This window comes from Amblyomma americanum, chromosome 3, assembly GCF_052857255.1.
Source record: "Amblyomma americanum isolate KBUSLIRL-KWMA chromosome 3, ASM5285725v1, whole genome shotgun sequence".
NCBI lineage: Eukaryota > Metazoa > Arthropoda > Arachnida > Ixodida > Ixodidae > Amblyomma > Amblyomma americanum.
Window position 1 is genome coordinate 163,613,743 of NC_135499.1, and position 26,403 is coordinate 163,640,145.

Below are 26,403 nucleotides of genomic sequence, written 5' to 3' on the forward strand. Positions count from 1 at the left end.
AAGATTTGTAGATGATCAGTTGCCTTGAGGACTTGCAGGTGGCATGAAAGCACAGTGGCCTTTATTCTACAACATAATGCACGCATTTTACAGGCGCTTTCAAACCTATTTTATGGGTGATTTAAGAATTGTGGAACATCTTGTGGAAAAAAAATGAGGCTGCATTTATAGCAGTTTAACAAGAAATTCAGCGACAGCTGATTCACTTTTGGAACGTAGCGAGGACGATATTCTTGTGGAAAAAGGCCGGGAATACTGAGCCTAAGTAGTAATTGCAGGCTGCGAAAAAAAAAATTCCTTGCAGTTACTTTCTATCTTCCCTCAGTGCCAAGATATGACAATGAAAGCTGCACCGCGCCCTGCAGCCATTCAGAGTCCGCCATAGACTCTACAAGGCCACAAGTTTGAAGTGGTGCTGAGGAGAAAGTGTCTGTGCTATCGATGTTGAAGCAAACTGGATTCAAAAATGTGGAAACGCCAGCATCCTGCGATTTCCTAACCTCTGTAGGGCCAGGCGTGTGCTAAGCTCCTCATGACCTCCCAAGAGGAGCGACAACTTGGGGCCAAGTTTTACGCTCTCATGCGGCCTGAACTTTCGAATTTAAATTCATTGGTCTTGTTTACAACCGCATCGGACGCTGATACCAATTCTGGCACCCATGGCACTGAACACATCATTGTGGGTGGCAGGGTACTTAATTGTGCATCCCTGTCCTTGTCAACTACGCCATGATCCCTACACTTCCGGGCCTTCCATTTATGACCCAATGTTGTAGCTACTCGAAAAGTGTATGGCTCTCCACTACAAGTAATACTGGCCTTATAGTATAGATCGTTGCGCACAGGGTTACCCATGGCGTAGAAGGTATCGTATGTTTTATCCTGCGGAGCATGCACCGATATCCCCACCAATACACGTCGCTTCGCAATGCACATGCCGTATGACCCTCTCTGTCTGGCCCTCGCCACTACTCTAGCCGAAACAGGGCGGAGGTCATGAGCGCCACGAAGCGACGTGCACTGGCACTGGCTAGTTAACATGACTCACTGTTTTCTGATGCCTACCAATATCGGTATTACTATGCTGCAAAAGTAATCTTTTTACCTCAAAAAGCCCATTTTTTAAAAAAAAGTGGCGGGTTTCTCTGAAATATCCAATATAAGCAGGGCTTTTCATTTTATGGTAAAATTAGATTTGTTCCAAAACTAAATACCAGGAAAAAAATAAAAAAATAGTACACATCAGTTCATAACACTGCCTTTCTGTAATCTAGCTTTCAAAGCTAGCTTAAGGAATTAAAGCACATGTGATTTATGAAGTGAAACACAGCTAGTCCTGATGGTTAAATCCCTTCACTGCAAAACAGCTAGAGAAACCCAAACAGAGAAACAATTGCAATTAACCAACTTTTGATTAAAAAAGGGTCGCCAGATTTTTAACTTCAATAAGAACCCAAGAATGCAGTCCGCCATGTATAAACCACGATGCCAAAAGGGACACGCTGAGTGATGTAAAATAACTACAAATGCATACGCTTTTTGCAATCAACGAAAGCAGGAATAAAAGTGGACAAAGATGTGGGAAGAATTTTACGAAATTTTACTTCCAACTCAACAGTACACAACAGATTCATCAGTGCTACAAAACAAGTAAAGAGAAAGCTATAAATAAATTGTGTTTAGGGTAAAATCCTGCATTGGGTGCATGTTACTAAAGCAACACATAATGAGGGTGCAAAGTCACCAAGCCAGTAAAACTCCCTACGTGCCTGCTCATAACATACTGGATTTTAGTTGTGCATTCACTTATATATATAAGTGGATGCAAGTACTTAACCAGGGACCAAACCTAAACAAGTGCTATTCAAAAATGAACACAACACATATTTATATATTGTTCATTGCTAAAGGTGACCTTTGCTTCTTTGGAAACAACTATGAACAATAAACCCACAGCATTGTCACAGTGAGACATCAATGGGACGTGAATTTTGAAGTGCAATATACACCACATCTATATGACACCAAGAGTGCGAGTGCTTGTATGCGCATAAGCAGGAACATTTTCACCCTGTTCATGAGTAACATCCAACTCATGACACAGGGTTTTAATGCATATCTATGAACAGTGATTGCAATGAGATTCACAAAAGTGGTTAGTGAAGCAAGTGGAACCCCACACAGGTTAGAAGCCAGCACCATTACTACAGTTGTTGGTTATAGCTGCCTTGTCTCTGCTATGAAAACTTTAGTATAAATGTCGGACTTCATACAGCCCCACACACTGCTTGTGGTCATCTCACACTTTCCTTTCTGCTGGTGTGGTGTGCGAATATTTTAAACAAATAATAGTTTTTGAATAATGTTTGATATCTAGTTTATACCGTGCTTTCCCTGCTTGAAGCATCCTCCAAAGTCTTTTGAGTAATAGAAAATAACTTAAGTTCTAGAATCTTCCTTTGCTCTGGCCGTGCAGTCTCCTCGGTTCAGTGTTCTGCCTAACTGTGACAAGCAGAAGAGTATCTCTGCTGTGGAATATGCTGTTCAGCTTAAATTACATCCTGAAACCTGTAGTAAGCTCATGCAACCACCAACTAACACAAGACCTTTGCAATCAAGTGCAATTATGCAAAATCATGGCAGTAAAACACTTGCTGTGCAGTAAAGCTGTTTTTTTGTTCTCCATAGTAGTGCACTCTGTAAAATACACTTAATTTGCAATTTAAGGCAGCAGTACTCGTATTTAAAAATATTCCATTCTATTTATGCTCATTTTTGCAAATTTTATTCACTCTGTAACAATAAATCTGATATTCATGCATATCTAGTAAATATACATCAATGTCAGCAGGCTCCACAAAACTATCTAAGATTTCTGTGAGCAATGACTACTTTCTGACTTACCAGACCTGTGGTACAGAAGTGGACATAGCTCAAAGGAGCATTTCTTATAATATCACTTAGCACAGCACGGGTTTGGCAATAAATCTGATATTCACGCATATCTAGTAAATATACATTAATGTCAACAGGCTCCACAAAACTATCTAAGATTTCTGTGAGCAATGACTACTTTCTGACTTACCAGACCTGTTGTACAGAAGTGGACATAGCTCACAGGAGCATTTCTTATACTATCACTTAGCACAGCACGAGTTTGGCAGTCACAACCTTGCATACTAAAATTCTGCACAACCAGCTTGACTGATTCCCTCAGCTAGATGCTCACAAAACAAGCAGACGATGTTCATGTGCAACCCTCAGCACGCTATTAAGATATGTTGATTTCTGCAAACAGTTTAATTTGAGCTGGTCACAGGAGGGCACTACTTTGACACAAGCCACTGCAGGTAGATATGCTGAATGAGTCACACAAGTTTCATGGCATTACATGAGGATCAGGACAAGCAATTTTACACAGCTAATCAACGTCCTAAACTCCATCTGTACAAACACACAAAGAACGCACCAGGCGTACCATGCTGATATACACCCTAGCATAGGGTCTGCCATACAAAGACTTCTACTACAAAATGCAAAAAAGTAATCACACGAGTCTGAGGAGTAAACAAACAGATTAACCACTGCATAGAACTACTTTCACACAATCTGTATCATACATATCACCATTATTGTGGAAAGTTGAGGTGTGATCATCAAGGCTGTGTCACCATTTATAAGGCAGCTCGCATTATTCTTTACCTCCCTGCAACGAGTTCCAACAGAAATAACCTTACTTTTGCTCTTTAACAGTCAATTCCTCTTTCTTTGTATGTCTTACCATGAATTGTTCCTATGAAAGAAGTGGTGCTATCTATCTACAACCATTAAGTTAGTGAAAATAAATATAACACACACATAACAGACTATGCAGCGACCACAATGTGAAAATCGGTTGCAGCTATAGCTCAGCTTACAGTGCCCCAATTGAACAAAATGTTACACAGGATTCTCATCACAGACCCATTACCTGAGGACGACAACCCTCTTGAAGCTAAGAGCTAAGCTGTGCTGAAAGGCACTTCTATTTTTGCAAAACTGATAATATGGAAACATCACCTACAAACAAAATTATGTTGGGCCAGTGGACTGCCACAGTTTAGCAGTGACGGACACCTTACTGTCAAGCTTCGTGTTTCCACATTCATACTGCACGATGCAGTGAACACTTGCTCGAGTTTTAAAAAAAATACCAAGACCTCAATGAAAAAAGATGCAGTGCAAATAAGAACCTAGACAACCAAATGATGTGAGATGTCCAAAGGTAAACAAAAGGATTTAAAATAAATGTCAAAGAATAATTAAACAAAAACTTTTGAAAGTTCTTACAGTTGAACCCCGATTTTACAAAACCTGAGAGAAAAAAATTCCTAATTGCTCAGCAAATATTTAAAAAATTCAGTGGCTTTTCAATGCTGAAATAATGAAATTATATTTAGATTCCAATTTCATAATATTTTCCAAAAATAACTACATACTGGGGACAATGATACGAACAAATGCTGCCATATTCGTTTCTGGCACACATGAAAACGCACCCATTAAAGCACAACATTTTTGTTTTATGAAACTGCGCATGGCTGCTGCACCATCACGGAAGTTTGGAGTAACCTCGTAGCCGAAAAGGACCAATGGCAGCTTAGTAAGCACTGATGCCTATGTGGGCACATCACTTGTACAATGAAGGCTACATTTTAATAGGAAACTTGCTGCCAGTATCACTGTGCAATCACAACACAGCAATGACACCAACACTCTTGAACATCTTGTGCCAATACTAAGCAAAAGCAGAGTCAGCTGACAACAGCCTCCCAAGCTGGTTTGTAGGAGGGCATGAGGGCACCGAGGACGTGCATGAGGACCATTTAGTTAAACGTCATGTAAGCCCAGTTAAATTTTTCCTGCCTTGCTTGCATGCTTTTGCTCTGCTCTTTAAAGTAATGAAGTTCCAAGATTAGCAAGGCGATTTCTTTAGCATCTGTGCATGCAGTTAAATCGGGGTTTAACTGAGCTGTTCCAAAACTACAGCACTTGTTACTTAGACAGATCTGCTTCAACTTATACTGCAGCAACAATAAAAAATAAGAACTTTGTTCTTTGGACATTTCACCAGCAGCATAAATAAGAAAGATGTTAGACCTGCAGCCAAACCCAACTCAACGCTGACATGCCAAGTGTACCAAGAATACGAGCTGCGCTTGGTCCATGTTCAGCAGCTTGCAGCAGGGGGAATGCTGGGCGAATCGCACCTTGTTGGCTCGCTGCAAAGAAACAACACATGAGGAATCAGGCAGTCTAGCCTCATCTGCTCACCAGCTCTCCACATTACATTCCCTGCCCATGTCCATTTTCCTTTAGGTTAGGTTAGGTTAGGTTAGGTCAGGTCAGGTCAGGTCAGGTCAGGTCAGGTCAGGTCAGGTCAGGTCAGGTTAGGTTAGGTTAGGTTAGGTTAGGCTAGGCTAGGCTAGGCTAGGTTAGGTTAGGTTAGGTTAGGTTAGGTTAGGCTAGGCTAGGCTAGGTTAGGTTAGGTGCAGCCTATGCCACTTTTTTCCCCTTGGAACTGTCACAGCAAGCAACTCAAAACCAGTAGCATGCTGGTGAAATGTGGTGGCTGGGAAAGCAACCATCAACATGCTGCATTGTTTTAAAATGCTGGTTTTCATCACATGAGATGTAGTTGAACAGGCTTCCAGAAGTTAATCCATCTGTCCCTTCCATTTCACCCCATTCAAACACACAAACAGGTGCACATCTTTTCATATGGAGGAAAATATGCTTAAATCAAACATCAGATGTTGAGTTCCAGCTAAGTTGAACAGGGTAAATTGCTGATGTGAATGTTATGCTACTGGCCATGCTAAAATCACTAACATAGAAATATCCTGTTCATGTTGCTGGGTTTGTACTGAGCACGCTCCAAGCGCATCACCTGCTGCATGCGTGAACTACTGTAGATGTGCAGCTGTCAGTTCCTAGACAAAGGCTGGTTCAGAACTGCAGCAATCTGAAGCTGAAGCGGAAGGCACCTGTTGACTCACAGATGGCCAGAAGCAAGAGATGACAAAACAAAGCGTTGCAGTGTACACTCGTGCTGCCAGACTGCTCATATGGTGCCTCTGTTGAGATTTGTGGTAAATAGTAGTGTGCCAGGAAAAGATGCCTGGCTTGGCACACTTCCACAACAATCTGCCCGTGCCATGCTTGTGCACACACACGTGCAAGCATTTTTATTGCCGTCCTTTTACACAGTTTGCAGCCAGCACAAAAAAGGCACCTGTGAACGCTGATTCAAGTGTGTTGGGGGGTGCTTCACCTGCTAATGAGCATGAGTGCAAACCAAGCTCATTAAATAGGATTCAGTCATAAGCTTCATTAAACGATTATTAAAAAATTGTGCTACCTTCACACATGCAGTCAACAAACATACTTATACGCAATTAAGTTCTTGTATGTAGAAGACATGCCAGCATTCAGTATACTGCACAGAAGGTTAACTGTAGCAATTATGGGAGCGATAATTTACACCCTATTTGGCAAATGATTAAGCTCCATTCTCTGCCAAAGTGAATAGTCACACATACTATGCCATTCTGTGCGGCGATGTGGACTATGCATGAAGCATCAGTAAAGAATAAACTGTTGAGCATGCAAAGCATCCATTCCCGCATTAGGCCATGCACAAACTGCAAACACGGAGAAGCAACATCCAATAGCTATAAAAAAGACTGACCCTTTTTCCCCAAGACAAGGGAAATCCCAGACACGCTGGCCTGCTCCAAACAGTTCTCCATCCTGCAATGTCTGTGGCATATGCTTGCCTTTGGTCTCGGGCAGGAAGAGGGAGAGAATACTCAGCACTAGAGACATAACACCCGTGATAAGCATTGGGTATGTTGGGTCCAGGCGAGACTGCATGGAACATGGAGGAAAAGCGTGGAAGAATGAAATTATTTTAAAAAAAACAGAGGCACAAAAAATGGCAATTTCACAAAGCTTCATTACTTGGGCAAAAAATTGTCATCACAATCAAAAGACCACCATAACTGTCACCAGACATTGCAATTTCACCCAAACACAGTGACAAAAAAGTCAGATACGCAACTAGCATATGTGACTGTGAGTCCTGTATGACTACATATAACTTGCAAAGACCACAGGAGTGCTACATATAACAAGTGCTGTTAGCCTCTTTTCTTTTGAAAACTTCTGTCATCACGATGTTGCATAGAGTGCTTTTGCATGCTTTCCTAGATGAAAACATGGAAGCTTTGAAGGATATTTGCCCAAGTGCACTTTCTTCAGTTTTGCAGCTTCAATGTAAACGCTGCTGCGATAACCGTTTCAACACACATGTGTTTCAACACATGTGTTACTACAGCAGTAGTAACCTAGCTATCATTTGATAACATGTGACATGTAACCTGCCCTCCAGAAGACAGTAAAATGTATTTGAAAAATGAGCATCTCATTTTGTGGCCGCATCAAAACTTTCACTTACTTAGATTAAATGAATAAATTATGGGGCCACTTAAGACACCTTAAAAGAAAATGTGACACCGGTGTGTTCTCGATCCATTGCGCACGGACGGAATTTGATAAAGAAGACGACACCCAAAGCACAGTGTGAGAGACTGACAGTAAAAAAAGCAGGATGTTCAGCTGCGGTGACGAAATAGGGGTCTAACGCAGTGGCCAGCGAAAATCTGTTCATGCCGCCACAGGTTCGAATCCTGCTCGCGGCCATGAAGTGTTTTATTTATTTATTTATTTATTTATTTATTTATTTATTTATTTATTTATTTATTTATTTATTTATTTATTTATTTATTTATTTATTTATTTATTTATTTATTTATTTATTTATTTATTTATTTATTTATTTATTTATTTATTTATTTATTTATTTATTTATTTATTTATTTATTTATTTATTTAGTCATCCATCTAACTGACACTTTGACATCCCCTGTTACCCTTGCCCTCTCCAGTAGTGATGATACTGCCACTACCTCCCAGCTCCCAGCTCCTCCAGTGGTGAGGAGTTTTCACTCATCCTTGGTGGTCATGTGAGTGATGTCATCACTGTCTCAACCAAACAAAGAATTTCCTGACATCCGGAGGTGGGGTTTTGGTGTGACAACAGCTCTAATGCCATTGCATTAATACTGGTGTAGGCTGAATTCACATGACCACGACAAACAGCTGCATGTAAACTGAGCTGAAAAATCCCTCCTCAAAAAACCATGTGCATAAGTCACAAGCAAAAAAGAACCAATCCATCAAGGACTTACCAGGTAGACAATAGATGGGCTGACGTAGAGACTGAGGGTGCCCGCAAAGCGTAAGAATGCCAGGCCTCGACCCCTGAGAACAGTAGGATAAACCTCGGCCGAGTACTGCATGATGGTGTCATACTCAGCCGTCAGACACACCCGCATCAGAAGACTCAGCACCAGCACGGAGACATGGGAACCTGTGCAGAAGGGACAATAGTAAGCTGCCAGCACCAACACCGTAGAAGAAATACTGTCATGTAATATTGCAACAGCATCTAAATCGACTAGCCAATTTGGAAAGTACGCTGTATACATGACCCACTTGTGCCCACAAAATGAAGTAACAGTTAAGTGGAGGGGGCAAAAATGAGCACAGTCAGCGATTGTTGAGACTGGATGCAGCTTATAGAAGAGGTTTCATTTATAAGTGCTATTATACACAGGTGTTCCTTTAGTAGTTGCCTAAAAATGCCTCAAACGTCACAACCACAACAAATCAGCTGTCTTATACAGAAGAATCTCGATGGTACGGTTATGGTTGATACAAATTTCGGGATGATACAAATTTGTAGAATTCACTGGTTGAAGTGGACTGTGTAGAATGCACATAGTTTTGGATATTCTGAACACTCTCTCATGCCAATATGGATGATATGAATGTGAGAGCCGTGATTGCATCCTCGAGCACTAAGCGCTGTCCGCATATCGCTGACACGGCTATCGCCAGTTGTGCAGTACTCATGTAAGCAGTGAGCAGCAACGCGCAGCCCACACATCACTGATGTCGCGATCGCCAGCCATGCAGTAGACGCCACGAGCAGAGAACAGTGGTCGCGCGACTATAAATAAATTCCATAAGCTCTGAACAGCTCTGCGTTAGTGCATTTCCTATGCTGATGCATATGGAGTTTGTTCTTTTGGATGACATGAATTTCAGATGTTACAAATATTTTTCATGACCCCATGAGGTTCGTATCATCAAGGCTCTACTGTATTGTGAATACATTGTACACTGACACACTGATGCGATTCCAGTGCACATGAAAATAGAGAGCTAAAACAAAACTTGTGCAAAACTAGCTGCATGCTTTGACACAGAGAAAATAAGTCTTCAAAATGACATCGTAAATGGAATACAACGGTGCAAGAAAATGGGGACAGGAACACTCAAAACACAGGAACACCGGACCCTAAGACACAGTTGATCTATTCACCAACTAGCTCAAACTGAAGTCTTGCTACATCAAAATGACACTCCATAAATCCTCTTCCTGCAAGTCAAAATGGCCAAAACTGCTATCCACTGCAAGAGCTTTCTATCTACACCAAGCACTGCTATTCAAGGCAAAGAAAGCCTTATAATTTTTGCCCTCCCGCGGTACAAAGTGATGATAGCCAAGAAAGATTAGCTTTTGGGCAAGTTCGTTTGGTGCTTCAGACATAACTGCAGCACAAATAACCAAGTTTGTTTGAAGGAAGGCACACAGGAGCAGTGTATGCGTGTGTAGTGTGTGTGCATGTGTGCACGCACACCTCCCTTCATGTGAACGCGGTGTTTGCACAGAATTTATGAACAGATGACAACTATTATGTGGCCCTGCCGCTCCCTCTTTTCCCCTCTTCCAAGCCTACCTAGTTCACATGACTACAGAAGCCATATTCTTGGCAGTGCCTACTATCCAGCTGATATGTTCCTTACACCTCAGTACCACTTGCACAGCATGTGAACACAGAACGACATACATTGGTGGCACTGCATAGAGTGAAAAAAAAGTGGCAACGGTTTAACCACGGTAACACCCAAAGGTCGAGCGACAGCTCTGGCCTGGCTAGACACAGTTTTGCAGGGTTAAACTCTATTGTACAAGATTACTAACGATGTTGTCAGTGAATGCAAGCATACAATCAAAGTCAAAGGTCAACTTTCAAGGTCAAGGTCAAGGTCAAAGGCCATGGCACCATGGTGAATCGTGGTGTCCATGGTAAGCCTCCTGTTATGCATAGTAGTTTGACATAAAGTGATTCTGCTGCTATGCTGGTTTATCAAGGTCATTCAAGGCCAATGATCACATTGACACAGAGATTGACTTTTGCATCTAGTAGAGCTATCACTCTAAAAGGTTCCCTATACAGCTGTCGGTCACATCACAACAGCAAATCAATCAACAGCAATCAGAGCCACCGCAGCAATGCTGATGCTGTGAGAAGCTGCAACACAAATGCCATGATTGTTTATTGTGACTGACACTAGGTTGAACAGGTATCAAGGACACATTTCACAGTGATCCCTTCTCTCTGGTCTTTGCTGTTCTCTCAACAGACTTACACAGACTTAGAAATGCACTTATGACCGTATCCATACATGACTGCACTTTGGGCAATTTTTTGTGCGGTGCAGTAATATCCTGGAATGCCATGCTGTAGCAACACTGAAGTTCCGCTTTTACAATGCTCACCATTGCGGAATAAGATGGACACGATGCCAACAATGCCAGCAAAGCCCGTGACAATGATCATGGGCCAGCGGCGGCCAAGTGTGTCCAAGCCGAACAGCACCAGCAGCATTCCAGGCAACTCCACCAAGGAGCTCAATGTGTAGGAAAGGTACACATCTGTCCCCAGGAATGATGTGTTGTACACGTTGGTGTGGTAGCAGCAGTATGTCACAAACCTGAAAATTTCAACACACTACGTCAGCACTAGAGGGACTGATGCTGCAATTATATAAGCCATTGAGAGCCTATATAACAGGTATTCATGCATGAATTCTTTACTATGTATAGACAGGCTCAGTTTCTAAAAGCTTCAAGAGCTGCAGTGGGCCTAAACACACTAAAGAAAACAGAGAAAATAGGCAAGTTTATCACAAAAGTGAAAAGACGTGAATGAGGAATTAAGGTCTTATTTATATGAGAATACAATTTGGTGGCTGCCTTTTAAAATTTCTGCATGAAAACAGTCTAAAAACATGCCTCAAAGGCTGACGGCCCAGTGTAGCATCCTTTTGTCAATAAGTTAACATATATGAAACATCATGTCTGCAATGCGTTGTCCTGACCCATAAATGGCTAAGCTCGCCTGTCATTGGCAATAGCATCTGCAATGGCTTTGCAGTTTCATCTTTACTGGCTTATATGAGTGGCTGAGTTTTTCACAACACTATCAACAATATCTGCAGCCTCCTTCAGACATTGGTTCCATGTAATATTACTACATCAGAAACTTAACCATGCACAGCCTGTTTTTCTTAATGTAGTTTACAACATAAACACTATGCCATTTGTTAAGTTCATCTTAGACACAACACAACAACGCATGCATTGCGTTGTGTTCAGTTTTATAGCACATGAGCAACTAAGGCTATCATGCACCAAACGAGATGTTAAATATGTGTTTATTTATTCATTTGAGTAATTTTTTCATCGATACTTTAAGACATTTGTAAAACCTAAAAATACAGGACAAACTGTTACATTGCTACCTTCAAAAAATTGGTGGTGGTTTAGCTCTGATTAAACCTGGAGTGACGCGATAGCTACAGCTGGCCGAGTGAAACTTGCTCAGTCGAATTGCAAAGTCAGTCTTTCGCTGCTCCGTGGCGCCACTGCCACGGTCACGTGCCACCGCGATGCTGAAGGCTCGAAATGCTACTGTAATGTAGCTACTGCTACAAAAAGATAGCATTCCAAAACAGATTACACATTCTCATAAACCATGGTGGCCAGTGGTGGCTGCACAACAACCTCCTCTTGCTGATTCATTCAATCTCTGACATGCCCTCAATGTTTAGATAACAAGCAACCCATCTAAAACTACTTGAATAAAAAGCCCATCTAAAGCCCATTAATACTAATTTTCTTATTTATGAATTAAATGTAACCAAATTTGGTAGAGATGCAGCTTTGTATGCTGGTTTCAGAACTGCATTTTATTTTAAGCTAGCTGGTATAGTTGTTGATTCATTACAATTAATACCTTTGTGAAGTCATTGCCAGGAAAAAAAAACTGCAAAAGTGCATAAATTTCTTATGCCTGCATGTTCACAAAGCTGTGCTTTCTGCAATAAAGCCATTAGTTCTTTTTTTAGATGCCCAATACTTATAGAAATGAAAGTTGAACTTCCACATGCATATTTATGAAAACGTTTCTTTAAATAATAACTTTACTACCGCACATGCACATAGAAAAGCCGAGAGCTTTATTGCACTCCTCGTCGTCTCAGGTTTCATGCAGAAAAAAAAAACAATCATTTTACTATAATGCATTATGAAATACCAAAGGGATAAGTGATAGCAATCGCAGAAAAAGTGAAATCTGAGAAAATGAATATTAAAGTTTATTCCCTTGTTTAACTCGTTTATCACCTCTTATACTTTTGCTTTCGGTCAGAGAAATATGGCAATGCAGGCAACAGAAGCTCTTATCTTCTGATGTGACCTCATCTCTGTATGGTGATACTAAGACAGTGGTGCTCCGTCATCGGAAGTTTGTGGAATTTTCTATGCACCTAGAGCATCAGAAGCGCAATTTGCTCACAATTCTCAATGACCGCAAATAAAAAAAATGCCATTTTGTAAATTTGTGCTGCATATATCGCTATAATTTTTTGTCACAAGACACATGAAGACCCAAGGTTTGTGAAAAAATAAACAAATTGAGAAATAGAAAATTTTGATCAAACTGGCCTTTTTATTTGCTGCATCCCAACTTAACAGTTACTGTACAGGCAATTAAGCAACATTCTTATATATAACTTTTTAGGTGCAAAATTTATATGTTTTTCATTATTTAATAAAACTTGCAGTTAGATTTACTGTGTGCAGCGCACCTCAGAAAATCATAGGGCCATGAGCACGTCCCTAGAAAACAAGCTACAGCATCTCACCATGACATAGCTCAATTCAGTCAAATTTACTATTGTTCGTATGATATCCTTGGTGTTAAAAACTCTCGGGGCCTTCAAATCGAAAACTCTAAATAACATGGTCTGCAAGACCAAAGCCAAGAGCCACTATAAAGAGAAAACCTTGTCATCAATACAGAATAATAAATAGTCAGCAAAAGAATTACCATGCACACAGCATTAGCAACGAATGCTTGCGAATTCTCGGGGTTCGAAACAAGTCCAGAAATGTCACTCTCTTGGCATCTTCCTTGGCACCCTGAAGAACACCACAGGAACTAATCAGGAAAAGAGGCAGCAGTACAATTTGGGACATAGGGCACACAACAAAGACAGCAAAAAATTCCGCATTTTCTCTTTACATTGTCCCTACCAGTTCGAGTTGCTTGTTATTCCACAGCTTAAAATTTACACTTTAAATACTGCATTTTAGTGTGCCAAATCATTGGTTCCCAGCTACAGCAGCTGCAATTTGATGGAGTTCTTTCTGTGCCTTTTTTCTTGTGATGACGTTCTCATTCTCTCACAAAGCTAATCCCGACCTAATGAAAGCAGGTAGAAAGCTTCACTAGACAATTGTCACACCTCTCCTCTCATTATAATTTCCTCCTCCTCAAATCACTATGCATGACCAAGCAAGGAGAGGTGGAGAGCTTCACATGACAGTTACTGTCCTTCAACTGCTCCTCTTCTTATGGGAGCTGCCACAGTGTCTAGAGCAGCAACATTTGGCAAAGATGGTCACAGACACATGGTACACATGCCAGAATTGTTTATAGAGGAAGCTCAAACATGTTCATCTTGAGAAACAGCGCAAAACACGGGACACAAGAAAGACGCTCGTCCTGTCGTCTTTCTTGTGTCCCGTCTTTTGCGCTGTTTCTCAAGATGAACTCGAACCAACTAGCCCGACTGTCTACTTTTGTGCTCAAACACGTTTAGGGAGCCCTTTATAGTAGATTTATCAGCAACCATAGTCATACACACTTATGCTGTCATTTTTCAGCTGCAGCAAACACTGTAGTAGTAAGTGGCATAGACACAGGGATGTCCCCAGCAACATTTCAAAAAGCATACCCTTTCTGTTTTCAGCTCCAGATTTTCGGGAATATCCCGCTTGTTGAAGAAGGCCACTTTGCGCAGATACTTGACCGCATCTTCATTCCGACCTCGTGTTAGTAACCAGCTAGCAGATTCTGGTATGAACCTGTGTATAAAATAAATTTTGGATCATGCAACAGCGGTAATACATGAGTGCACGTGAATGCAAATAGGTGTACACGTAGCCTGTGGAGGTGCAATACACAAGTCAAGGCAGTTCGTGTGGATGGCATGGGTAGAAAGCACAGCAAACAGTCTAAAATTTGAGAAATGAGCAAGCAAAATGACACAAACAGTATCTAGGCTACTCACCATTACTTATCTCACCAAACTGAACAAAACCTAACTCACATAAACCATCTCATGAGAAAATCTCCATCACTGTGCAGGAACACAAATATAAGTGCTGGTCAAGGTTGAACTTGCAGGTGTAGTAGAACTATATTACAGTGTTAATGAACTACTGCACTACTATTAAATTAAGCTTGAAAGCTGTAAAATGTAGAAAGGGCCACCAGGCAGCATTTCTTTCTATTAGCACATCTCTGCATTTAAAGTAATATTCCTCTGCACAAATATATAAAAAAGAACTGAAATTTTAGCTGCACACATGCCAAGTTTAAGCATGCTTATTTTGGTATAGCTCCTTAACCTTTTCGTTAGCCATCCTTTATGAATACAACCCACATAGTGAGTAATAATTTATATCCAAAACTTGCCATGTTCATCAATATGTAATGAGAGTATTGTGTAGCAATAGGTGCTCTTACCTTCTTCTATCTCTCTCTTCCACTCAGCCGCAATCAAATTCCCATACCTAGTGAAGATCTGAATTCAAACGAGTATAAAGAAATTCTGCCTACAGTAACATGCAAATGTCACTACGTTCAGCTGAAGATAGCTGTTTCTTACATTACTGTCACAAAGTTCGTGCCTGCCCGGACAGTCTTTCAGTTCTGCGGCAGAGGTAGCAAAAGCGCCTCTATTTTTCAGAAATATGTCACAGCATGGCGGCGACTATTTTGCCCTGCGACTAAGCCATCATTTTTCCCCACTCACTTGAACTCTTTGTTTTTGACTTGTTGCTTGCTGTTTCTCGTCCTAGTCTTTTGTATTGTATTTCTTTTTCGCACAGCATTGTGAATAGTAATCGCCCTACTTTGTCCTTCTTTGTGTTAATTGTAGTGTTAGTGTACTCATTTTGCGCTTGTGATTTGGGTCGCGCCTATGTACGGACGCTACTTTGTTGGGTTTGATTTCGTACCATTTTGTTGTTGTTCTTTGCCCAAGTAAAGGGATTTGTTACGGAACAAGTATACGCCTCACGCCTCCGGTCAACGGCTAATCAGGCGTGGCCCCTATCGCCGGTCAGCAGTTGAATCTCATCTTTCGCACGCGGGGTGGAGAAGTTTGTCGTTCCTCCTCCTCCAAACTTACGGACAGTACAGTAGTGGGCAGGTTGGCCTGATTAATTATAATTTCGGCGCAAACCAACCATCAAGCCACCCACAATATCATGACAATTACACGCAATTTTGATACCAGTGTCACATAAGATGTCTCAATCGTGATTGAGTGGATTGCTGAACTTATTGAAATTCATATGAGCACATACAAAGTAAAACCTACAATATGCCACCATCTCACTCATCATAAATGACTGATTCCTATAATAAATTAAAGACCCCTGCCACACAACAGTCGTGGCACCCAGTTGGCATAAGCAAAACAAAACTTAATGAACATAGTGTTCAGTGACTTCTGAGAGTGCCTGTGTTTCTCCACCTTTAGGTAGTCCTTTTTAAAAGGCTTTCAGCCTTTTTCCTAATAATACAAGGTCTTGTCTCTAAGCATAACATCTACCATGAAAGAAATAGTAGTGGTTTTGTGTCCTGAAGCTGCATGAAGGGTATGAGACATGCCATAGTAAAGGACTCAAAATTAATTTTTACCATCAGGGATTCTTCAATGTGCACTAACATTATGCAACACATGGACATTTTCGCATTTTGCTCTTGTGAAAGAAATGCTGGAACGTGGAGGACTCAAAATTAATTTTCACCATCAGGGATTCTTCAATGTGCACTAACATTATGCAACACATGGACATTTTTGCATTTTGCTCTTGTGGAAGAAATGCTGCAACAATGCACACCTCATGAAAAGGACGATCAGTAGCAAAGGCATGCTCGTACAGACAGAGAGGTAGGTCCAGCTGTGGATGCCATAGGCCAACCAGGGGCACAGCATGGAGAAGATGATATATGACAGAGCCCACAGTACAATGGGCAGTGTTCTCCAACGGGGTCCAATGTACTCGAGACCTACACAGAATGTAACACAAGCATCCTTTTCATCACAGACATTTGTCAACTCTCAAAATGCAGCAGGTCCTCTTCAAGCTTAGTTGCCTGCATGCAAGATCAACAAAATCTGACGCTCGGTTACTCCAACAGAGAAAAACTCAGTTTCACAACAAAACTATCCAGATGGTACTAGCAGCTTTCCTCATTTTTCACAAGTAGAACAATCTATAAGCAGAGCCTGCTGTGTTGGTACCCAGTGCAAAAGATCACGCTCAGAAGGTTTAGAGATACATCTCATTTCACAAATGCAGGGTATGCAAGCCTTGCTAGTGCCTTGCTAGTGCCTTCCTCGTAAAACACAGCACAACAACCTCAAACATTTGCATTAACAACAGATAATGCCTGTGCCAAAAATGCAACATGAAATAGAGCTTTGGCTGAAACACATTCAGCTCAAAGAGAGCGACAAAAGTTATAACGACAACACGAGCCAAACGCATGTTTGAGGGACATACACACTAAACCTACACATGTTTGGAGGACAAACACACTAAACCTACATGACTTATTTTATCTGCCAGTCTAAGGCTGCTCCCTAGCAAGTCTTCACACTACAGCTTCGCTGCAGTGAAGCTACAATGCTCCACCTGAAATGAACAACTTCCGGTCACTTGTACAACTGTCATGGTCAGAATGAGCTGCCGGGTCTCCTCAGCTTATTGTTTCTTTGTAGCTAAACCAAATCACCGTTTGCATTTACCACAGCAACAAAAAGTCGGCAGAGACACTTAAGACTGCTTACATGTGAGAAGGCGTAAGCCCATCCCCTCACTTTGTGAACGCAGTCACTTTGCGCTGCGGCATGATGTAACCCAATGTCACGCAGGTGGCAATTCTACCTCTGCATGGCTCCACATAGCCGCCACCATGATGCCCCCACACCCCTTCTGATCTGCGCACTAAATTCGTGAAGGCAGTCGCCACCGTACCGCGGCCCGCACTCCGCCTTAAATGACAGGACAGATAATGGGTTAATACCCATACATGCAGAATTGGTATTTCTCTGCTTAAGATTCATAGATCCCTGGGAGTCTTAGTACCACTCCTGGTGCAGTGGTGCAGAGGTTAAAGCAGTGTGCCCCTGTCCTGGGATGGCAGGTGCTGCCACCGGTAGAATTTGTGAGATCCAGGTTGCTCTTCCCAAGCCACTCCCTTGGGATGGCAGGTGCTGCCACCGATGAAATTTGGGCGATCAAGATTGCTCTTCCCGAGCAACCTCGCTCGACCAATCGTTAGTTTAACCGCCACCTGGCAGGCTGCATGAGGACACCATCTTTTATGGGTACCATCAAGTGTTAACACACACACAGGTGCGTTTTTCACTCAATGGGGCAAGTAAGGCTTATGCCTTAAAACTAAGCAGAAAACTGAGCGGCAATGTACTTACTAAGCACATAGGGATCTTCCGAAAGTGGAATGATGCACATGCCCACAAGGAATCGTAGAATGGTGAAGCCGACCAGGCTTGTCACAAATGAAGACACTAAGCCTGCCAGCCATGCCAAGGCATAGCTGATCACAATGGATGGCTTTCTACCATACCTGCAAAGGAAGCCACACATCAACATGGTTGAAATGATTCCAGTTTGGCAGGTGTCCGATAACTGTTTAGTTGGTTACTGAAACAGCATGGCGGGAAAGCTGGGCTCCGTAAAATGCAGACAATGAAGCTGTTATCCATTCCAGTAGCCTCTTTGCAGTGCCATTACTTTGTTTCTTCCCCACCAAGTCAGCACAGCCCGCCACGGGGGGCTCAGTGGTTATGGCACTCAGCTGCTGACCCGAAAGACACAGGTTCGATCCCGGCCGTGGCGGTCAAATTTCGATGGAGGTGAAATTCTAGAGGCCCGTGTACTGCGCTATGTCAGTGCATGTTAAAGAACCCCCCCTTAGTCGAAATTTCCAGAGTCCTTCACTACGGCGTCCCTCATAGCCTGAATCGCTTTGGGACGTTAAACCCAATAAACCAACCAAGTCAGCACAGGCCAGACTATATTTGTGCATTAAAATCCCACAGCACTGTTTACCTTCCTTTACTTGACTTGATCACTGGAAATCAAGACACTACGTAAAGCAAAAAGTATGCATGTTTATTTGCGCTTCAAGTATCACCCTGAGACACTGCTACATTTGCATGGTGCAATGGCAGCCTTTTTAAGTAAAACAATGAGCAGTCAGAAACTAGATCATGTGTTGTTAGATGAAACAAACAACAAAAAATGTCCTGTGCAATTTTCATAAAAACCATTCAAAGAATAATCAACACATCAAGAAAATATATTCGCATCATACTGGAGTTTTGACAAAGTTGGCTGCAAAGCTGGAACAATAGGACAAAATAAAAAAAAAATGCCACTGACCTGTCTGCAATGAAGCCAAAGAACACAGAGCCTATACTGGTCCCAGCAAAGAAAAATGTTTGCACATAGTACGAAAGGTGGCTTCGATCACACACCATGTCCAGCTAAGCGGGTAAAAAAGTAAGATGACAAACATCCAATGAGTCTCGTGCATATCTGCAAAGTTATCATTTCACTAACAAGAGCAAATCACTAACAAGGCCAAATCACAACCAGAAAATAAGACCTGCAAACCCTGTGATGTTTCTTTTGTGCCAATTGTACAGAACTGCAAAGATCACCTCAACCCACTTCAAAACAGGTGGATTCAATAGGCCCATAATTCACAAGTGATAATTAACTGCACCAACTGGTCTGGCTTAGAGGCTAAGGCACTCAGCTGCTGAGCCCAAGGTCACGGGTTCAACCACAGCTGCGGTGGCAACATTTCCAGGTGGTTGTAATTTATCCAGAGCACTCCATTATGGCACCTCCTTCTCTACCCTCCTCACCACCTCACCTCCGCCCACTTTCACTTCCCGGAAAAATTCTGTCGCATGTGTGAAGCCTTAGCTTATAGTAAGGGCATCAAAGTAATCATCGAGCATCAATCCAACCGCTATCACAGCTTTCTCGCATCAGGTTTCATGATCGTGCAGTCAAAGTTTTTTTAAAGATTAACTCTAAGATCTGAGGTAAACTGGAAGAAACAGTATTTTTGACCACAGCTCCAAAAAACTACCAGTTAACTAACGGCTGTCAACTTTTCATGCTCACCTCTGTTGCAATGGTTGGGTAGAGGTTGCCATACTTATAGTCATAGCCATTTTGGCAGGCCACGGTATCCCACGAGGCATTTGGCTCCAAAGTGCCGGCCTCAATGAGCAATGTCAGGTTGACATCATACATGCGGCACTGGCTCAGTGCACCTTTGCGTTCCTCATCAGGAGGCAAAGCCAGAGACCTCCACAGGTCAGTGGTGAGATTGGAGGAATTTAGGAGAGCTGAAGGCAGCTCTTCAAGATGGCACGAATAGTCTTCAGGAAGGAGGATAATGAAGTACTGGGTGAAGTAGACCAGTGCACAGAGGGCACCTGAAGGAACCACAAGCAGCAGCACCAGCAGCTTCTGGTAAGTGCCAAAGTCACCTGCCCCTGACAAGGCACTGTTGAAATCCATCTACAAGAAATGTCATTATAAATATTAGATGTAACCAGAAGTCCATGAAATCCTCTAACAAGAAATCAGAAATACAAAACCCAGGACAACGAGACTATTCCAGAGGCATTCTATTTCTCTGCAGCTTGTATAAAGAATGAAAAGGTTGCCAGAAGAGTGAAATGGGCACTGTCAGACATTTGTAATAGGCCCACTTTTTCATGAGCAACAGAGCAGAAAGCTACACTATTCGAGAATGAAATATTCTAACACACAAGGGAAAAAGTGCGGAAGTAATACCCCCACCCGTATAGGAACAAGCAAAGCTGTAGTTTCACGGAATATCTCTCTAGCACAAATGAACACAATGACTACATAAATTTCAAACAGCTTCAAAGCTAACTTGTATGATTTCCATCAACCACTGTGTAACTGAAGTACAGTCACAATCGATATATCTGAAATGCAAAACACTATGCAGTATGCAGTGTAAGCAAGTAAAGTAAAGAGCTGCACACTAAAAGGACACATTTTCCTGCACATTTAGGAAGGCTCTATGGAGACTAAAATGCTGTATAAAGTTGCTATAGAGCGCAAAATGCAGCAGTGTCAATGCACCAACTACAGGTTATAATGAAAAAAAATATTCCTTACCTGCACTGCAGCATTTTGTTCTGTTTTTCCTTTTATGTTATTGTAACAAGGCACTAGTGCTTGCTAAATATGTACTAAAAAGTTAAATTTCAAACCTCACTAACGTAAGCAATAAGGGCACCAACACAATAAGACAGTCTAGAAAGCCAAAAGAGGCATTATGCTATATAGATGCATGAACCCTTGTTGGTGGCTCATTGACTATGGGCTTCACTGGTGAGCATAAAGTCATGGGATCAAATCCCAGCCATGGTGGCAGAATTTCGTTGGGAGCCAAAATGAAAAAACACCCATGTGCTGTGCAATTTCACTGCATGTTAAAGAACCTCTAGTGGTCGAAATTTAGAACCCTGCACTGAGGAGTCCTTCAGAGCCCAGTGCAGCTTCGGGGCATTAAATATCACATACATGCATGCATGCACGAAAAACGAATGTGCCTTTGAATGCTTCCAACATATAACTGCTCTCATTACACAGCCACTGCAGTACAGCTAACCTTTGGGCAATGCCTGCATGAAATGTGCTTGCACACAAGAAAGTGTACACTGCTGCAAGGATGCAAATTTGTAAGGCTTTTATGAGGCGTTTTTAATGAGGTTTGAGGGAAACAATGGATGAAGCCAAAGAAGGGATAAAAACTAACAATATAATTTTTTTTTCAGGAGTCCATCATATATTCAACTGGCATTTTATTTGTGTAGCTGCCACTTCGACGCACTTTTGATTATGGCTAATTTTGCTTATATTTATCCTAAATCAGAACAGACTGTTATAAATATAAAAATGGCCTTTGTATTATCAGAATCTCCTACAGAAGATAATAACTACATTAAATAGTGTTTAATAATAACCACGAAACAGTGTGACAATTCCTTAATTTGCTGTGACAATTCCTTAAATCTAGAAATCCAGAAGATGACAGTAACAACTTCAGTGGTCATGAATGTTTTTAACTGGTTGTGAACTAGTTTTGATACACTAGTGAAGGGTGGCATCACTTTTACATGTCTAATGAATAAATTAGAAACATGGAAATTTAACATCTCTCCCACAGTTCACGATAAATGAATGGTACCATATTTTAAACAGAAACAAGCCTTTTCCAGACAAAGAAAAATATGGTTGGAATGCAGTGAAGTTTAACTGAGCCAAAGAAGGTCTGTGCCAATAAATACATAAATGTGGGCATGGAAAACAGAGTGCAAGAAAAGTGGCATGCCATTCACTGTACCTTGGTTTATATAATATCAAACAAGTTGATACGCACATACACCAAGACTAAGCTTTGCTCTTCCAGCTTCTCACCACTTCTCGCAGCACACTAATGTGCTGATGACTGTGAGCTTTCAATGCAACACGGCTCCTGTGCTATTTAACTACTATTTTAAGAGCAAGATTATCTTTATGTCAGACCTTGTGCTTATCTACCACAGTGTTGTTTCAAGTAGATATGGTGCATACAAGGTGAACTGCAACAAAGGAATGCCTCAACTGACTATGTGGCTATTGTGCGAACACAAATGAATGAACAAATTTATTGTAGAAAAGGGGTGAGCCTAGCCCTGGCTATTAGGCAGGGGTGTGAAGATAACAAATAATTAATTCAATACGATGTCATGAAGACTTGCGTGAACACGAGCAAATAAGCAATTAAGAAAAAAAAGGAGATGCATGATATTTGACAACGCTGACAAAAGGTATGGCAGTGTCAGTCAAAGAGCAGGAGTGTGGTTCAACTGGTGTTTGTAGTGCCATTGCACATACGAGTTGTGACAAAATAATTATTAAGCTGCAAACTGTGTCAGTGTTATACGGGAAGTCGAGCTAAACGTTAAAGGAGCCTTAAAGCAACTTTCAAGCTTGTATAGCGCTCGAAAAACGTAGCCCGACAAGTAAAGCTAAAATGCTAGAAAACTGCCCTCTGTGTCAGCGTTGTTTCCAAAGTTCAAAAGCCTACACTTCAAAACACGCTAAGGCTACTTTCAGTCATTTTTCATGCTTTGAACCCAATATCTGGCAAAGCAAAGCAGTAAAAACAGGTCTTCATGCAGGCATTGTTTCATGAAGTCGGCAAAAGCGCGCATTCTTTAGGGTTCCGCGAAGTTTACAAAAAAGAAAAAGAAGCAACATTTTCTCACAATTTTAAGGAGTTGCGCTGGCACCCTAGAGAATTATTACAGTATTGTGCGTTTTTATCGCTGACACAAAAATTTCCCCGCCTCAACCGCTGGCTCGTTTGCGGTGAAACTGCACACAGACCTTGCGTATTATGGTAACTTTTGTATCGTAGCAAGTTTGACAATGGTACTTACTTAGTTCAGGCGCACATGATGCGAAAACGTAAGCGTCTACGAGAGTTCGGCGAGCCAAAACCCGCAGACGACGCTTTTTCGCTGAGAACCGGCAGTGGCGTCATCTGTTTGCGGTAGCGCAAACTGTCACACTAGGCCGCCGAGGCGAGCGTTGCAAGGAGCGCGGGCCCTTTGAATATGCCGTTCGGCATTTGCGTCTGCTTCAACTAAAGCGCTTACAATATTTTCGGCTAAGAGCGGAAAAATATCAAAACAACTGATTTAAAGAGGCGAGCCCGCCCTCCTTGCAACGCTCGCCTCGGCGGCCTAGTCGTGACGCTTTCCGCTGCCGAAAACAGATGGCGCCACTGCCGGTTCTCAGCGAAAAAGCGTCGTCTGCGGGTTTTGGCTCGCCGATCTCTCGCAGACGCTTACGTTTTCGCATCATGTGCGCCTGAACTAAGTAAGTACCATTGTCAAACTTGCTACGATACAAAAGTTACCATAATACTCAAGCTCTGTGTGCATTTTCACCGCAAACGAGCCAGCGGTTGAGGCGGGGAAATTTTTGAATGTGTCACGGATAAAAACGCACAATACTGTAGTACATAGTTTTCAATGAATAAGCTGACGCCAGCGCTTCGCGCTGCAATAACCTGAAACCGCGGCCTGAACCTACACGGATATGTTAACACTACCGTGTTGAGCAATTCAACATAGTATTTCTAACTACTGCCGCTCATCAGTAGAATATCTTAATGGGTATCGGCTTTACAAAAGCATGGCGAGCAGTCAAATTAGGAAGCAGAGCGAAGTTATCGAACCCGCGCAGCAGCCGCTACAAAACAGCCGCAACAATTTGAACCACGCGCACTAATGGCGTGACTTTCCCGGTAGACATAAAAGGGCGGCGCGCGATTGTTTGGAGCTGCTAACGCAGAAAATTACATGAGCCTCACTATTCCTCAGCTAAACGAACTACGTTTGCCCTCAGACTTCCCGGTTAGAAGAACGCGCAAAGATCAGGTCATAAGGGACCCCAAACCCGGGTTTGCCCGAGACGAAGAGGAAATGGAATCAATTAAGCCGAAACGAAAGACACTACACACTTACCTTTTTTGCAGTGGGCAGTAGCAGTTTCAGTGACCTGCCTGGTAGTTGACAAAGCACAAAAACACTCTACAGGGTTTCAGTGCTCACGCAGAACAGTACTGCCAGTGTTGTTGTGCAGACGACGAAACCACATGTATAGAGTTTCGACGACGCCATTTGCCGTGAGCTTCCGTTACTTCCGTAGCCGGCTATGCATAAAAACATCGCCTCCAGAATCTCCTTTTACCGCTGCTGTGCAGCATAAACTAGCTGTTTTTCATTAACTGCTATTAAGTTTGTTCTTGAAACAAAACATTGTCGTATAGTACTAAATCCACAATTTCCTTAAAAATAATCATGTTTCGGTTTCGTTTTTTCGTAAAGGCTTTGTTTTTTTTTTATTCAAGCCGCTATAAGCTTTCTAGGGACTTTAGTTTTTATGATTCAGACCGTAGCACTGTGAATCAGGCTCTTGACAGCCCGCCAGAAATCAATGAATAGAGTCAGCTTGCCTCTAAAAATATGATGTACATTTTTTCGCTCCGCAAATCACTCATTGGAATGATATGTCCCGCACCCTAACAAGAAGTCAGGCATCTAGTGAATCCTTAAACTCATGCCTAACTATCGGCCTGTCTCAAACTGTTTCTGAGCCCACCCGCACGACTGACCATCCTTCACAAACATTCTTTACCTTACTTTTACTACTCACCCTGACGAATTCAGCGCTGCTTCCTACATTACGGGCCTTAGTGACCACGTTGTGCTTCACACTACCTTTTCTACCAGCGTTACCAAAAGGCCTAAATCCAAAAAAGTACTAACGCTATACGACAAAAGAGGCTGCATTAGCATGAATCGTGACCTTCTTGTTTTCCATAACCATTTCGCTTCTACCTACCACTTACGTTCTGCTGAGTTGAACTGATCTCTCTTCAAGTCAAAAATACTGCGTTTGATTCGACTTTACATCACCACCATCAGCATAACAGAGCGAAAACGTTCTCCATGGTTTAGTGTTACACTAAAGCTTTTAAATAATAAGAAAAAGCGCCTTTTCCGTTCTGCCAAGTTATCCAACACCAAATGTGCCTGGAACAAATACCACGCCACTGCCAAGCAATATTCCGATCTCGCTACCCAATCTAAACTCCGGTTTTTTTCCACTACCCTCCCTGAAATGTTACAAAGCAACCCTAAGCGCTTCTGGAAAACAATCATCCCCGATGTTGATAATACTATTTCTCTCATTGACAGCACTGGCTCACCAGTTGGCGTATCCGACGTACCCCATGTCTTGAACCATGCATTCTCTTCAGTTTTTACTAATGAAACAACTCGTGATGTCCCTGATCCCGTGCCTTTGCCGCATTCACCAATGGATGGCATCACCTTCAAAGCACATGGTATTGTTAATATTATCGACTCGCTATAATTTTCATCTTCCTGCGGTATCGATGGAATTAATTCGAAAGTCTTAAAGAATACTAAACATGTTTGCAGTCTTATTCTTTCCCTCATTTTTCAACAGTAGCTTGATACAGGCTCCGTTCCACATGACTGGCAAATTGGGAAGGTGATTCCAGTTTTTAAGAAAGGTGACAGATCATCCCCAGGTAATTATCGACCCATTTCGCTTACCAGTGTATGCTCTAAGATCATGGAACATGTCATTTACTCTAATGTTGCCACATTTCTAACATCGGTCAACTTTTTTCATCCAAACCAACACGGATTCCGGAAAGACCACTCATGTGAAACCCAATTAGCTTTGTTCCTATTCATTCCTATCTTCATCATTCATTCATTCCTATCTTGACCGCAGTATCCCAACTGATGCGCTATATCTAGATTTCGAGAAAGCTTACGATAAAGTGCCCCATTCCCACCTTCCACTTAAAATGTCCCTGTTAAACATTCATCCTAGTGTCTTGAACTGGATTCGAAGCTTTCTAACTGGCTGCATGCAATTTGTTTCCGCTAATGACTTCTCATCATCTTACTCACACGTTCTTTCAGGAGTACCCCAAGGCACAGTTCTTGGCCCCTTGCTCTTTCTAATATACATTAACGATATACCTTCCGCAGTAACATCTAGCATCCGCCTTTTCGCGGATGATTGCATACTCTACCGCCCCATAACTAACGCCGAGAATGCTTACATCCTCCAAAATGACCTGGATAACATACAGCAGTGGTGCACTACATGGCTGATGTCCCTGA

At 42.0% G+C, this 26,403-nt stretch overlaps 1 protein-coding gene across 4 annotated transcripts; it reads right to left on the minus strand.

Annotated features, from left to right (window-relative positions):
* Positions 1 to 1,579: 1,579 nt before the first annotated feature.
* Positions 1,580 to 24,375, minus strand: LOC144125327 (carcinine transporter-like). 4 transcript variants are annotated; one of them, XM_077658604.1, is made up of 11 exons: positions 24,202 to 24,375; positions 19,763 to 20,164; positions 19,007 to 19,110; positions 18,034 to 18,188; positions 16,436 to 16,604; positions 14,257 to 14,386; positions 13,347 to 13,438; positions 10,733 to 10,947; positions 8,292 to 8,473; positions 6,731 to 6,909; positions 1,580 to 5,261 (listed from the first exon to the last, which is right to left on the minus strand). In XM_077658604.1, exons 2-11 carry the CDS (start codon positions 20,162 to 20,164, stop codon positions 5,210 to 5,212), a joined length of 1,680 nt encoding a protein of 559 aa, XP_077514730.1. In that variant the 5' UTR covers positions 24,202 to 24,375; the 3' UTR covers positions 1,580 to 5,209. The 4 variants fall into 4 exon arrangements, with proteins under 4 accessions (XP_077514730.1, XP_077514732.1, XP_077514731.1 ...); XM_077658606.1 differs by lacking the exon at positions 24,202 to 24,375 and adding an exon at positions 23,110 to 23,202; XM_077658605.1 differs by lacking the exon at positions 24,202 to 24,375 and adding an exon at positions 22,029 to 22,147.
* Between the last annotated feature and the right edge of the window lie 2,028 nt (positions 24,376 to 26,403).

Bases quoted from the DNA above. Each gene is read 5' to 3' on its own strand.
- LOC144125327 (XM_077658604.1), bottom strand. From the start codon at position 20,164: ATGGATTTCAACAGTGCCTTGTCAGGGGCAGGTGACTTTGGCACTTAC. The intron at 18,189-19,006 runs GTCAGTGGCATT...CTTCCTTTGCAG, and splicing joins TTTGGCTTCATTGCAGACAG to GTATGGTAGAAAGCCATCCA. The intron at 6,910-8,291 runs GTAAGTCCTTGA...TGTTCCATGCAG, and splicing joins GCCCATCTATTGTCTACCTG to TCTCGCCTGGACCCAACATA.